This window comes from Siphateles boraxobius, unplaced genomic scaffold (assembly GCF_051911475.1).
Source record: "Siphateles boraxobius isolate OS27281-9 unplaced genomic scaffold, OSU_SipBor_1 20, whole genome shotgun sequence".
NCBI classification, from domain to species: Eukaryota; Metazoa; Chordata; class Actinopteri; order Cypriniformes; family Leuciscidae; genus Siphateles; species Siphateles boraxobius.
This window is the reverse complement of record NW_027508811.1, coordinates 20,715,001-20,729,711: the sequence shown is the minus strand read 5'-3', so window position 1 is coordinate 20,729,711 and position 14,711 is coordinate 20,715,001. Positions and strand designations below refer to the sequence as shown.

The window sequence follows — 14,711 nt, the reverse complement described above, 5'->3', positions numbered from 1 at the left end:
CGTCGGGGCGAGACGCTTGGGTGGCGCCGTCGGGGCGAGACGCTTGGGTGGCGCCGTCGGGGCGAGACGCTTGGGTGGCGCCGTCGGGGCGAGACGCTTGGGTGGCGCCGTCGGGGCGAGACGCTTGGGTGGCGCCGTCGGGGCGAGACGCTTGGGTGGCGCCGTCGGGGCGAGACGCTTGGGTGGCGCCGTCGGGGCGAGACGCTTGGGTGGCGCCGTCAGGGCGAGACGCTTGGGTGGCGCCGTCAGGGCGAGACGCTTGGGTGGCGCCGTCAGGGCGAGACGCTTGGGTGGCGCCCTTGGCGCCGTCAGGGCGAGACGCTTGGGTGGCGCCCTTGGCGCCGTCAGGGCGAGACGCTTGGGTGGCGCCGTCAGGGCGAGACGCTTGGGTGGCGCCGTCAGGGCGAGACGCTTGGGTGGCGCCGTCAGGGCGAGACGCTTGGGTGGCGCCATCAGGGCGAGACGCTTGGGTGGCGCCCTTGGCGCCGTCAGGGCGAGACGCTTGGGTGGCGCCCTTGGCGCCGTCAGGGCGAGACGCTTGGGTGGTGCCGTCAGGGCGAGACGCTTGGGTGGCGCCGTCAGGGCGAGACGCTTGGGTGGCGCCGTCAGGGCGAGGCGCTTGGGTGGCGCCGTCAGGGCGAGACGCTTGGGTGGCGCCGTCAGGGCGAGACGCTTGGGTGGCGCCGTCAGGGCGAGACGCTTGGGTGGCGCCGTCAGGGCGAGACGCTTGGGTGGCGCCGTCACCGGACTCGGGACCACCGGAACTGGGGCCACCGGACTCGGTACCACCGGAACAGGGACCACCGGACTCGGGACCACCGGAACAGGGACCACCGGACTCGGGACCACCGAAACTGGGGCCACCGGACTCGGGACCACCGGAACAGTCATGGAGGAAATCCTCCTTTTCCTCCTCCGTTTAGGGACCACCGGAACCAGCTGTGAAGGGTGAGGCGGTGGAATGGCGGTAGGAAGCTCCAGTGTGGAAGCCATCTTGTCTGGTGACACCGGCAACGAGTCGGCCACTCCTTCTGGAAATCTAAGCCCAACTGATATATCCCACCTGCTGCGGGAATGAAGATATCCGACAAAGCCGTCAAAGTCCAGTATCTCCAGTCCCCTCATTTCCCAGGCTGGCAAGGGATCATCAAGGCAGCAATTAAAAAGGTCTTTCAAAGCTGCATCATTATATCCCATGCCTCCTGAAAGAGTCAAAAATGTCTGAGCCAGACAACCCACCGTCTGGCCCTGCTGACGTGGTGTCATCAAATTCTTGACTCATCCCCTCCTCTCCTTCTACGTGTTGGGGGAAAGGATACGAAACCCCATAATGCTGGATCTATAAATGATGGAGTCCTTCTGTCACGGACACACACACAGGAAATGTAAGATCCAATAGCAATTTATTGGGGTAATCCGTAATCATAATCCAAGTCAGGCAAAAGGTCAAAATCCAACAAAGGCAGTCCAGAAAACACGAAACAGTACAGGCATGGAAACATGGAAGTGCACGGACATCAAACAAGGACTCCATGACAAACACTGACACAGACAGGGTATAAAACAAAGAATTAACAATGAAATAACAGGTAACAGCTGGGTACAATGATGACGGGGAACAGCTGAGTGCAATGAACAGTGATTGGTACAGACAAGGATTGTGGGGGATGCAGTTCCAGAGTGAATGGTGACAGTATGGGGAAGAGACCTCTAGTGGACACCCGGGGAACACAAACCAGACACTGTGACATTCTATTCATCAAAGAATCATAAAATAATGATCAGATAAAAAATTTAAGCAGCACAATGGTTTTCAACACTGATAATAATAAGAAATGTTTTTATGAACACCAAATTAGCATATTAATATTTTTTTAAGGATCATGTGATTATGAGGACTGAATAATGATTCGGAAAATTCAGCTTTACATCACATGAATCAATCACTTTTTTAAAAATACATAAAAATAGATAACATTGTTTTAAATTGTAATTATATTTCATACTGTTTTTACTGTATTTTGATCAAATAAGAACATAAGGGACTTCTTTCGTAAAAAAAAACATTCATTTCAAAAATCATAACTACAATATTACAGTATTTAATATTTTATTCTATTACATATTATCTTTATATATACTAACTGTTGTTTGGATAATATTAATAATAGCATTTTGTTTTTTACATTGTCCCTTTGAATTGTCTCCTTAAGAAAAGAAAAAAACCTGCCAGAAACTCATTTCTACACTTGTGTCCTTCTGTACACCTGTGATCAAACTCTTTTTCACATCTCATTGATGCTGTATCTAACTGATTATGCATTACAATTCCAGCAGGTAACATCATGGATACTGTTTGCAGAAATAGAACTAGTGACACAGATATGCCAGTTTCCTCTCTGTATCGGGCAGAAATGCACAAACTCTGAAGTCCAAAGACAATACCTTTACTAAGGCAAATTTTGCATGAGAGCATTACACACCGATCCGGGTGTGTATATGTGTGTGTGAGTTTCATTTTGTGCTTCTGTGTGTGTGCGTGCATGGTTTAGAGAAGGATAGACTCTGTATACCTTGCTGAGGGATACGCATTGCGAGCAGTAACTGAATGTACAGTAGAGAAGGTTGGCACAATGTTCCTTAGTATATTCTGCTGAACTGTTCTGGACTTGACAATTAGGACTGGGACAGGAAGTAAAATGTAATAATCTTCACTACTGTCATCTAACATGAATATGAATATTGTTCATTACATTTTTTCTCTAAAATGAAATCATAACCAGTTCTGACACACACACACACACACACACACACACAATCAGTCAAAAACGTAGTCAATATAGAAAGAATCAAAAGAAAACAAAACCAATGTTATCAGCTCTTTAGGTTATCAGTAAAAGAATGCATACTGATAAGAGCTAAAAGATCTTATACATGCTCACTCTCACACACATACACTCTTGCCTCTCCTCTCTTCACGTTTCAAACAGATTAAATGCCCATGTGGTGTACTGATGCTTTAAATCTCATGCTCAACCTGGGCTGTTTTCAGGGATTTAGCCACATCTGTAATCAATGAGGGAGTTATTGATTTTTGATTATCTCTTACCGCTCACAAAGTCACAACTCTCTGATGTTGTGAAACATGGCCAGTAGGTGCTCACAAAGGACCATATGGATTAGAGCCATCCATGAAAAGTGTTTTTCAGGGGATAAATGCAGCCCAGTTTAATATTCAACCTCTTGTGAAGGGAGGCCCTCGTCCTCACCTCTGCTCCATTGTGTGTTGTAGCCAGAGGCTGGGGTTAGACTGAGGGGTGTAGCTGGAGAGAGAGTTCAGGGGTTCACTCGGCTCTTGGGGTGGGAGGTCACTCATCCGTTCTGTTCTTCAGGTCTCAGAATGTCTGAAGCTGCATTCTGTAAGCAAGGCCTTGGGCTGTATATAAAAATTTGGTGATCACAAAATTTTCATTATTATCAGAGTTTAAAAATAAGCTGTGCTGTTTAATATTTTTATCAAAACCATGATCGTTTTTTACGCTTCTTTAATGAATAGGAATTTCAACAGAACAGCATGTTTGTGACAATATAAATGTCTTTACTATTGCTTTGGATTCATTTAATGCATATATGCATATTTATGTAGTTTAATTTAATGCATGTATTCATTACAGCAGGTATACCGGCAGGTAACAGAGCAAACACTGTATGCAGAAATAGAACTACACAGATATGCCAGGAAATGCACATTTTTAGGCTTCTGTGTATATATAAAAGACATAAAACAAATCTAATTAGTACACTGTTGCACTGAACCATGGTCAATTAAACAGTTAAATACAGTTCTTAAAACAGTGTCCAAAATGTTTTTTTTTTTGTGTGTGATCCAATCACTGAAACCACATCCATAAGACATTGAAAATACATTTTAGTCACTGACCACATTTTGTGTCCCTCTTTCCCCTTTAACGGTTGTAGCAGTCATTTTTACCAAATGCTGCCAACAAGCCACTAAAATTCCAATAAACACATTTGCTGGGGTCAAAAGTCATCACTTAGTGCGCTGCATCCAACTTGTCAATCAATAAAATCAATCATCTTTCTCAAGGCTCTAATAGATATAATGATAGTGACTGCATTAGTATTCACAGAGGATATTATTTTGAATTAGGCTATTATTGGATGGGTGATGTTTATATGTCTTTTTACTGAATGTCCTTAACCCTGGTGTCAGAGAACAGAGTGTTGATGTGACTGAGGATCCTCATGTTTGCATGCTGATTTTACCACTTGCAGGCTAACAGCCCTTCTCTTAAAGCAAACACAGATGGACAGCTACTATAAGAACTCCCTGTCTCTGCTTCCCTCACACATACACAGACTCCTCTGGTAATTAAGAAGAGGTTTCTTCTCTTTATGGTCTCATAAAGTTCTCTCTGCAAACATGTTTGTAGCTTTAAAAGTAATTGAGTCTTTGTTTTGGTGCTTATTCTACAGAATTATGGCTCTCGTCGACACTTGGTGCTCTAATCTTCAGGAGACACATGACAGGTTTATGAGATGAAAAATCAACACACACACACACACACACACACACACACACACACACACACACACACACACACACACACACACACACACACACACACACACACACACACACACACACACACACACACACCTATAGAGACATAAGCAGAAATACCTGATGACACAACCTGTAATTACACACAGACTTGCACTTCTGGTTTCTGTTGAAGAAATGACAGCAGCATGTCTGCAACTAGGTAAAATAGTCAAAACATACAAGGAAAGTTTGGGGGTATAAAATTTAATTTGAAAACCTATAATTGCAAAAAAAAAAGATCATGGTGCTATATAGAAATGTTCAGCATTGTGATTTTATTCCCAGCAGCATGTGATTTGTCAGTGAACTCGTCAGTCACTAACATGAAATGACACACAACCAGAAACACGTTTGCTGGTTTGACACATTAATGCTATGTTAAAGTTAGCATTAAACATAAGTTATGATTGTCTTTTCTTCCCTATTGTGATGTATGTCTGACTGAAAAGACTTCTCGAACAAGAAAAATAGTAGGATGGTGCTTGATTTTGTCCATCAGGAACTGATTGGATTGTTGGATGGTTGTGGTTTACTACTACTGTGATGTCATGTGAGTGACAGTTTGTCCCGCCCTCACGGGAGTAAACACGTCATCAGAAAAGAGATATGATTTCTGCAAGACGGAGGGGAAGTTATTAAAGATTACAAGGGGACATGAATTTTAAAAAAAAGATGTGCACGGATAAATACTGCAATATTACTTTAAAATGTAGGCTACTAAACTTTAAAACGTGATCACTGTGCGAATTATGTTTTTATGATTTTCAAGGATTTCGGTCTGCAATTTTCATTGGCCTGACTTTCGTCTCTCGCTCGTGTTATCGCTATAAATACAGCAGTCACAGGTAATCTTAAAGTTGGTCTAAACTAAACATTATTTTTGTGATGATATATGCTGTGTAAATCTATAATAGCCTAACTAAAAATAAATCTATAAACTTCGTCGCAAGTTTAGCCCTGGCCCCTGACTGTCATACCCCTCAAACCCCGCTACAATTCGCACCCAAAATCTTTGCTATTTTTAATTGTTTTTCTGCTGACTCTCTCCACGGTCCATAGCGTGGTTTGGGTTCGCTGAGCGCAGCTAATTTGACAGCGACTAAGTTGATTGAATAGCCTATTCGGGTTTGGTGTGGGAGGCGCCTGCGGCTCTCTCTCTCTCTCTCTCTCTCTCTCTCTCTCTCTCTCTCTCTCTCTCTCTCTCTCTCCCTGAACTCGCGAGGGGGGCGTTAGGCGGCGAGCACTGCACTCGCAGCAGGGACGCGGTTTGAAATCCGATCCTAGTTAATTTTTTTCCCTCTCTCTAGAGCCCGGTGCTCAAACTGTTAGTGGGAGTCTGTGAGCCAAGCTTTCAGACAGCACCAAACGCCCCGCACTTCACAACTGACCCAGCGGCGCAGCGGAGCAGTTGTGCCCGGACAGCGCAGCGGAGAAGAGCGGAGCTTCTTCTGTGGGACCCCGATACTCTCTTACGACCAAACACTACACTGGCGCTCCTTTAGATGAACAAACAGCCTAGTGTGGTTTTGATACACGTTTGAAGGGTTTAAGGACTGGACAGAGTCGGATAGCTCAAGGCTGTGTGGTGAAAAGCCTACAGCTTCTTCTCAAACACTCCACTGACTGACTTCACGTTTGCTCAGATTTTTCTTTACGCCTGGATTTAGAAACTTAAGTGTATCTGGATGATTTGCCCCCTGAATGTGATTCACGTAACATCTGGAGGGACCTCGCAGACCAGTCTTTCTCAAAAAGCAGATCAACATATTTGATTGTGATCTTGAAAAGGATTACTGTCAAGGAATTTGGTGAGAAGTTTGTTATTATTTATTATTATATTGTCTTTAATAATTTCAGATAGCCTATAATATTATGGAATTTGTGGTAGGCCTAGAAATATTGATTATGATATTAATTATAAAATTATACAATTATAAATTATAAAATAAATACTCTCTGATGAAAATAACGTTTAAGGCTGCTCATGGATTTTTACATGGACGCAAAGCAGCATCAGAGCCGTCTCTAGGGCTACTATAATAGGGGTATATTTTACCTGTTTTTATGTGACATTGAATTTTGAAAGAATTTGAAGCAGACAGAGCTGCTCAGACCCTTAATTCAGCTGTGTAAAGACGCATTTGGAGGGATAGGAAAATGTCTTATTCCTCATATTTCTAGTTATTTCCCTGTCCGGGTTCCAAAACGTGTTTTTCAATTAGACTATTCAATCAAAGCCTTCAGAATGGAAACAAAGTTTTAGTGTAGAAGTGAGCCGCGGTGACATGTGGTGTGTGCTTGTAGCTTACAGTCGGACAGGTGTTGCGCGGTGTGTGTGTGTGTGTGAGAGAGAGAGAGAGAGAGAGAGAGAGAGAGAGAGAGAGAGAGAGAGAGAGAGAGAGAGAGAGAGTACCGCGTGCTCGAAAGCTGCTCTACCAGTCGTGAAGAAAAGCCGCACCTGTGCTGAAATTCAGTACATTTTCGATAAGTCTCAATTAAAAGTGTTTGCTGTATATAATTTAGCCTGTTGTGTGGACAGTCGATTTGAGCTGTGAAATTGACTACTCGTTTCCTGAGACGCAAATCAGAAACCAGCCTATAATTGGTCAGCAGCCGGTCTTTGTCATGTAGTCTATAGGTGTAGGTGTTTTAATGGTGCCGAAACCTACCGTGGGTGAGGTGATGGAAAACTCAGTCAAGGGTGCTTATGTATCAGCCTATCTTCGCGGTGAGCCCTTTTCTGCTGCACTTAAACAAAAAACTGTTTTAGCTATTCCCTTTAGACAGTGTATAGAGCTATTCACAGTATGTTGAGTTTACCTGTTGTAAACTCCACTCCTTAACAGTTTCTCAGTTGACGTGTCTTTCTGATGAGAGACTAAACCCTTTACAACTTGGTGTATGACGCAGTTTTAAACCAAAATTACATCCATTTCTTTTGCGGCCACCTCTGCAGGGCTTCATTTGTGTTGTTTTTAGCTCACACTGAAGCTTACCTCACCAGTTTTTCATCCACCGTACCCACGGGCCATCTGAAACCAATTGTAGCTATCGGAGTGAATTAGAGTCTCTGGAGGTGTTAACGCGGGCTACTGGGGGCAATTAGCCACCTCATGTACCAGAGTCATTCAAACGACTGGAGTCCATGGTGAGAAGTGTTAGGCTTTCACATAATCTTGAGTACCGCTTTATTTTTAGCAGATCTATTGTTTATATGTCTCTTTGGACTTTATGGGAGATGATAAAGTTTCTTGCTGTTTCAGCTTGTCAGATGTCCTGGTGAAATGTGGTTAGTTGAACTTAAGCGCTGTAAAACATTTTAATTTACTAAAATTGAAACGTTTAATAGCTGCCTTACATTTTTAAGTGGTGATTACAGTCATTGTACTACTATAACTTAATTTACCAATATAGAAAATCAGTTGAATCTCTGAAAACTCATTGAATAGAGTAGAAATGTCTTGAAAACTTGAAAGCTTTGTTTGCAGTGTGTGCAGCAATCGTCATCTCCCACTTTTGGAAATTTTTACACCAATTTTTTGGGAGATAATCATTAATTTTCTAGCCATGTTTCCCTTGCACTTTTCAAACCAGCTCTGGTGGAACTAGTAAAGGTCTCTCGGAGACATTCACACAACTCAAATGTGAGCGTCGTGTCAGCAGGGAAAGGTGAGGCTCTTTTCAATTGGAATCCTCTAGGCTACTAATTGTGACCCTTAGTGGACCGGTGCCAGCTCAAAATCAATACTCCACTCTGTGGACTGTCGAAAGTTTCGGTGTTGAAGTCCTGAAGAAGTGGCATCAAACTTTCTCTCTCTTTCTCTAAAGTTCATTATTCTTTATTTAGACCTTATTCGTTTTTAAGTGATTTTTTAGTATATATAAAGCAAAAACAACAACAAAAAAAAAATGCACAAGATCATTTTACACAATGCACAGTGCAGTCCAAGGGCTAAAAACGGCATGAATTAAATCGATCAAACAATAAACAATGGACAATGTTACTGCGCTCTCTCACCCTTTCATCCTCCATTTTTTAATTCCCCTTAGGTTGACTTTTTCTGTGAATGGTTTTGTGGACCGTGTCATGCCATACGCAGCATGTAAGCAAATAAGATGATGAGTTTAATGCTAGAAAGTCACTGACCGAAAAGTTTAGAAACCCATAATTTCACAGTGACACACATCTATAAATGTGGTTTATAAATTGCTCCTCTGTGATTTGTGAGTGTTTGATGTGTTCCCATATGGGGATGTTTAAAAGGGTGGGTTAGTGAGTTTAATTCTCACCTTTCTGTAGTTGTCTACACTGAAGAAATGCACAAACCCCTTGCCGCACACAATCCCACATGCACGCTGACAGAGCTCTCAGAGAGCCGCAGGAGGGCGAGTGAAGTACTCCGAAGAGGATTACAGCCAAACTCTAATAGAGACACCTCAGACTTCAGCTTTTCATCTGCTCTCTCTCTCTCTCTCTCTCTTACTTTATCTCTCTTTTACTCTGTCTCCCTCCTAATCCCTATTTTCATTGGCAGATTTAGACTGGGTTGGCCGTTGACATGGCTGCACAATTACTGGAGATTACTGACATTTTTGAGTCCCAGATTTGTTGCAAGGTGTGACTAGCGTGTGATAGGATTCCATTAAAACCCTCTTTCACCCAAAACTATCAGACATTACACACATGAATATCCAGGATATAACAGCATATCCTTGCATGGTCTTGTTCAGGTCTGTAGTTGTTTGATTGTCATAGAAAGAGCATTGCGGTTTTTTTTATATAATACTTTAATATGCATTCAAAGTTGAGTGAGGGGGTGAAAAGTAAGAGACAAAGAAAGATATACAGACAGACAGTAAAAACATAGTAGCTAATGTTGATTTATTGACTCAACTGGTAATCATAATATTTCAATGGAGTCCAAATCAAATTCTTCAGTAATCCCATAGATAAACACTGACTCTTCTGAGAGAGTTTTACACACCACACAGCAGCACACTCCTGCGTTATCAGTCATGTCACACAATCCCAGCTGCCTATATCCTAAAGTTTAATCTGCAAAGAAGTATATACAATAAAGTTTGGGATTATTAAGAATTTGTTTTAAATTAATATTAATTTAAAATTAAAACTTTTATTGAGGAAGGATGCAGTGACAGTTTTTTTTTACAATTCTTTTTTTTTACAAGACTTTTATATTGTTACAAAAACATTCTGTTTAAAAAAAAGCTTCAAATAATCCGGCAAACAAAAATTTTAGGTTGCACAGCTGTTCTCAACATAGATAATAAGGAGAAATGCCTTTTGAGCTGCAAATCAGCATATTAGAAGGACTTCTAAAGGATCACGTGACACTAAAGACTGGAGTAATGACTGAGCTTTCCACCACAGAAATAAATTACATTTTAAAATATAAAATATATTTGTAATAATATTTCATGATATTACTATTTTTACTTTCAATCAACTTAATGCAGCATAAAAGTCTTTTTTCAAAAACTTAAAAAAAAAGTCTTAGGGACCCCACACTTTTGAATGGTAATGTTACTGTATATTGTATTCAAATGACTTCAGCTCATGATATTGTACAGCCATTATCGCTAAATAAACTCAGACAGGATGATCAGGATAGTCTTGTATCACCCCAAAGAGGTCTAATTTGCGTTTGCATTTGCTTGTTACATAGCTTCATGCCAAATAAATAAATGGACATGAAATATTAATGAAATTATGCATATTGTATAAGAAAGAAACCGCATAGTTTGTCTAGCAGAACTCCAAAATTGGTTGCCTGGTCAAAATGGTCAATTATATAATAGTGGTCCTACAAAAATATATGACCGCAGATTGCTGTGATTAAACAATCAGAATCAAGTATTCCAAAAAGATGCATAACAATATAAGGCTATTTCTAAGAATATATCAAAAGTTTTTTTAAGGCCTCTCCATCACTGTGTTACTGTAAGATTGCATGGCTCCAGAAACATGCTCTAAAAACACACCTACGATACACACTCCAGAAATACGCTCCACAAATAAACCCTTCCCTCCTAGAAAAGCCAGTGCTGATACACTATCAGCCCACAGCGCTGTGCACACTCCTGCTCCACCGGCCAGAGAAAACACTGAGTTACTCAACACACCAACCTGGCTTCTCTCTCTCTCTTTCTCTCTCTCTTCAGTATGTGCTGACCAAAAATTGAGCGTCTGCTCGTCAAGGGAAAGAAAAAAAGCGCCACACTAGCCTCAGGAGAGTTTGTGCGTCTGTTGGTGAATAATGCCACCGTTTAAAGTTAACACAAACATTTTGCGTGTCTAAACCAAGGCTGTTCTGAAATAACAGGAGTTCAAGTTTAAAGCAACCCAGAGTTCTCACATTTTCTCAGCGTCTTTGAGCGAAAATCTCTCAGCGGGGAACCAAACCGTACAGCCCACAGTATATATGTGTGTGTGTGTATTTAAAGCACTTTACATTCCTTTTATTGTGACTAATGTAAACTCTCTATGCGGCAAGACACAGACACACACACAAGTCACAGAGTGTGAGGGGAGCATATGTTTTCTTTAGAGAGATAAGTGTGTTTGTGTTAGCTTAGTGAAAGAGGTGTTTCAGAGTTACCCGACCAGAGAGAAAGAGGAAAAAAAGGGAGAGTAAGAGCGCAAAAGAGAGTTTACAACAAATCCCAGTCTCGTCTAAACTAGCGCAGAACACATAATATGAAATCACTCCATTTCATGCTCTCGTGGCAGTTGTGTGTGGTCGTCGCACTTTATTTTTCAATTTACAGTATAAGCAGAGAGCCTGCTAAAGACATTTGCACATCAGGATGGCATTTCAATAGAGTGCTTTGAAAAAATTGTCCCCTAATAAAATAACAAAAAAACAGACATAATGTTGATTGAATATACGAGACCATTTTTATTCCTAACCTCCTAAAAATATGATAAAGTGTTTGTTCTGTGTTCCTTCTCTATTAGACCTATTATGATTGTTTAATATGATCTTGCATTTCAGGTTGGGAACAGGCAGCGTTTCTGATAGGAGTGTGTTTGTGGCAGCGCCACACTGACAGCATGTGTGTAAAGGTGGAGGATGTCTGAGTCTGGTCTCCGTGGTGAGGACACTCGTCCCCGCGTCGTTCCGCCCGGGATGGTCCCGCTCTGCCTCCTCCTGTACCTCGTGTCCCTCATCTTCCCCTCGGTGGACAGCGCCCACCTGCTGTCTCCAGAGCCCACAGGTCAGACATTACATTTCACCTTCTCTGTCTCACTGTCTGCAGGGTTCCCACAAAATCTCAAAAACATAGAAAAATTTACATTGTGTTTTTCATGCCTGGAAAAGTTACACTGTTGTTTTGAAGTTTCTTATGCTCACCAAGGCTGCATTTACTTGATCAAAAATACAGTAAAAAGAGAAATATTTTTAAATATTTATGCAATTTAGAATAACTGTTTTCTATTTTAATATATTTTAAATTGTAAATTGTTCCTGGGATGCAAAGCTGACTTTTCAGTCTGAACAGTTTTAGTGTCACATCATCCTTCAGAAATTATTCTAATATGCTGATTTACAAAAAAACATTTCTTGTTATTACCAATTTGTAAAACAGTTGTACTGCTTAATATCTTTGTGGAAACCGAGATCATTTTTTTGGTCAGGATTCTTTGACAAGTTGAACATTTGAAAGAACAACTTTTTTTTAAAACTGGAACTCTTTTGTAACGTAAAAATCTTTACTGTCACTTTTGATCAATTTAATGTGTCCTTGATCAGTAAAAGTATTAATTTATTTAAAAAAAAATCTTACTGACCCCAAACTTTTGAACAATAATGTATGTTTCGATCTAAAATATTTGGTTTAGATTTCTCTAATAATTATTGATTTGTCAGTGTTGTATTATTGTAAACAGATCCTGTTCAATGAATCTGTCAAACCACAAATTAGTCTGAAATTGTGATTCATAAGTGAATCATCTAAATCAGAATCATTTTTAAAAACATTCAAAGTCATCTCAAATGACTGGAAAGGTCGTGGACATTTCTATAGTGAATATAAATTTCTACAGTTATGATTTTACAGTTTATTTTGTCTTCAAAACATACAGTAGATCTTAAAACTTGCTTGTAAGCCACCGTGATCTTTGATTGGTAAATGAGTGTGTCGTTTTTCTTCTATGAATCAGTCAAACTGTCTTCACACTGGTCTGAATGATTCATTTTAGTTCATCTGAATCTCTGCACCTCCTTTTGAAACACAGAAACCTTCTCTGTCAGAAACCGTTTAAGTATTTAAAATAGCGTAAAAAACTGCTTCGAAAAAGGAGTACTGTTTGTTACTATTTATCACATGCTGAAAATGAAAGGGTTATCAGTGATTCTGTGTTTTTAAGGAGCTCGAGTTACAGCCTCTTCGATTGGGCAGTGTGACGGGTTGAGGTTGTACAGTGGCACAAAGTGGGTATTGTTGCAATGAACACTTGTGTAGCTGATATTATGTAAACACACTTTGTCCTTGCCATTGATTTATTATCCCACAGTTGACGGATGAGGCCCTGCAGAGTGGATTACATGACAACTAAGTGTGTGTGTGTGTGTGTGTGTGTGTGTGTGTGTGTGTGTGTGTGTGTGTGTGTGTGTGTGTGTGTGTGTGTGTGTGTGTGTGTGTGTGTGTGTGTGTGTGTGTGTGTGTGTGTGTGTGTGTGTGTGTGTGTGTGTGGACTGAATAAAAGGTTATCGCTCTAGGCAGATAGTGTCTGAATTTTCTGCATATGTGGGCAGGTATGAGAGCCCAGGGTGCTGAGAGAGGTGTTGATCATTATCAGTTGTTTGTTAAAGACAGGTTTCTTGGCTGCGTTCTCTGTTGTGTTTAGATTCTAGATGGCTCTAGCTCTACTAAACATGTTACAGTCACTAAGAAAATAGAAAGGAGCTTGATGCTTTCTTGGCCCATTTCTCTGCTTTTGGGAGAGATCGTCTGATTGGTGGTGGATCTAATTTCTCATACTGATAACTGACATATTAGGAGACAGTGAGAGAATCACAGTTAATGTTCACACATGGTCCAAAGGAGAGAATGCAGAAAGTCTTCAGTGAAACCACAGAATAAACAAAGAGGGATTGTTATGAGACAAGAACCTGCAAACACTTCACCACCCAGCTCCTTTTCACTCCTAATCCTAACCACCAAATCCCCTGTTTTTTTCTCTCTCTCTTTCTTTCTATTCCACTATTTATCCTGTCGGTTTAGGTCCGTTAATTCATTGACAGTGAGTTTAGATTGATCATTTCAGACTGACGGATTAAATCAATATGACACAAGAGGCACTGCATTTTAGTAAGATGTGTTCTTAGGCACAGCATAGTAAAGTGACAATTTTGCAATTTCTTTATGGACATTTATAGACCCTTTGCACATTTGTGTGAATGTTTTCTGTTCTTTGTTATTAGTTGGGGTTTGTTCACCTCATTAATGATCTTTGAAACGCACTGCAGGTCAGCAGATGAGTTAATATTGAGAAGAGAAACACGTCCTCAGAATGCAGTCGATAACCACCTGTTCACACACACATGGGGTGACTTTCTTATACTAGTACCTGCTTAGTAACGCGCACACACCTCTACACACAGAGAGGCAGAGGCGTGTGAAGCACGTACACACTTGCTGGCCTGTCAACCTGTAGGATGGGTGTCTTCAATGTAATTATAAGTTCCCCTGAAGGACATTACTTAGATACTTACTTAAAAGTCAAAAGTGGTTAAACAAACAGTGGTGTGTGTGTGTGTGTGTGTGTGTGTGTGTGTGTGTGTGTGTGTGTGTGTGTGTGTGTGTGTGTGCGTGCGTGCGTGCGTGCGTGCGTGCGTGCGTGTGTGTGTGTGTGTGTGTGCGCGCGTGTGTGTGTGTGTGCGCGTGTGTGTGTGTGTGTGTGTGCGTCTGCGCGTGTGTGTTTTATTTTTTTTTGTGTCTCATATACATTTCTGTGGCTTTGATTTATATGTTTTTTTTAACTTTCTATTCATCGCAGAATCCTGAAAAAAAATCCATCACAGTTTCAGTTTCCTAAAATTATTAAGTAGCACAACAT

The 14,711-nt window shown here is 41.1% G+C and overlaps 1 protein-coding gene and 1 long non-coding RNA gene across 11 annotated transcripts in view; one reads left to right on the top strand and one right to left on the bottom strand.

Annotated features, from left to right (window-relative positions):
• Positions 1–5,108: 5,108 nt before the first annotated feature.
• On the bottom strand, positions 5,109–9,035 carry LOC143745344 (uncharacterized). Its single transcript, XR_013205979.1, has 3 exons — positions 8,918–9,035; positions 7,297–7,370; positions 5,109–5,240 (listed from the first exon to the last, which is right to left on the bottom strand). It is a non-coding gene; the product is annotated as an uncharacterized LOC143745344 (long non-coding RNA).
• The window catches only part of fgfr3 (fibroblast growth factor receptor 3), a 45,754-nt gene continuing 36,787 nt past the window's right edge, over positions 5,745–14,711 (top strand). For 3 of the 10 annotated variants that reach the window (XM_077237431.1, XM_077237428.1, XM_077237432.1), the window contains exons 1-2: positions 5,833–6,435; positions 11,644–11,866. In XM_077237431.1, coding sequence (XP_077093546.1) covers positions 11,722–11,866 — 145 coding nt within the window. In that variant the 5' untranslated portion in view covers positions 5,833–6,435; positions 11,644–11,721. Of the gene's footprint in view, positions 6,436–11,643; positions 11,867–14,711 lie in introns of all 10 variants that reach the window. The other 7 variants (XM_077237435.1, XM_077237436.1, XM_077237430.1 and 4 more) reach the window with 6 other exon arrangements.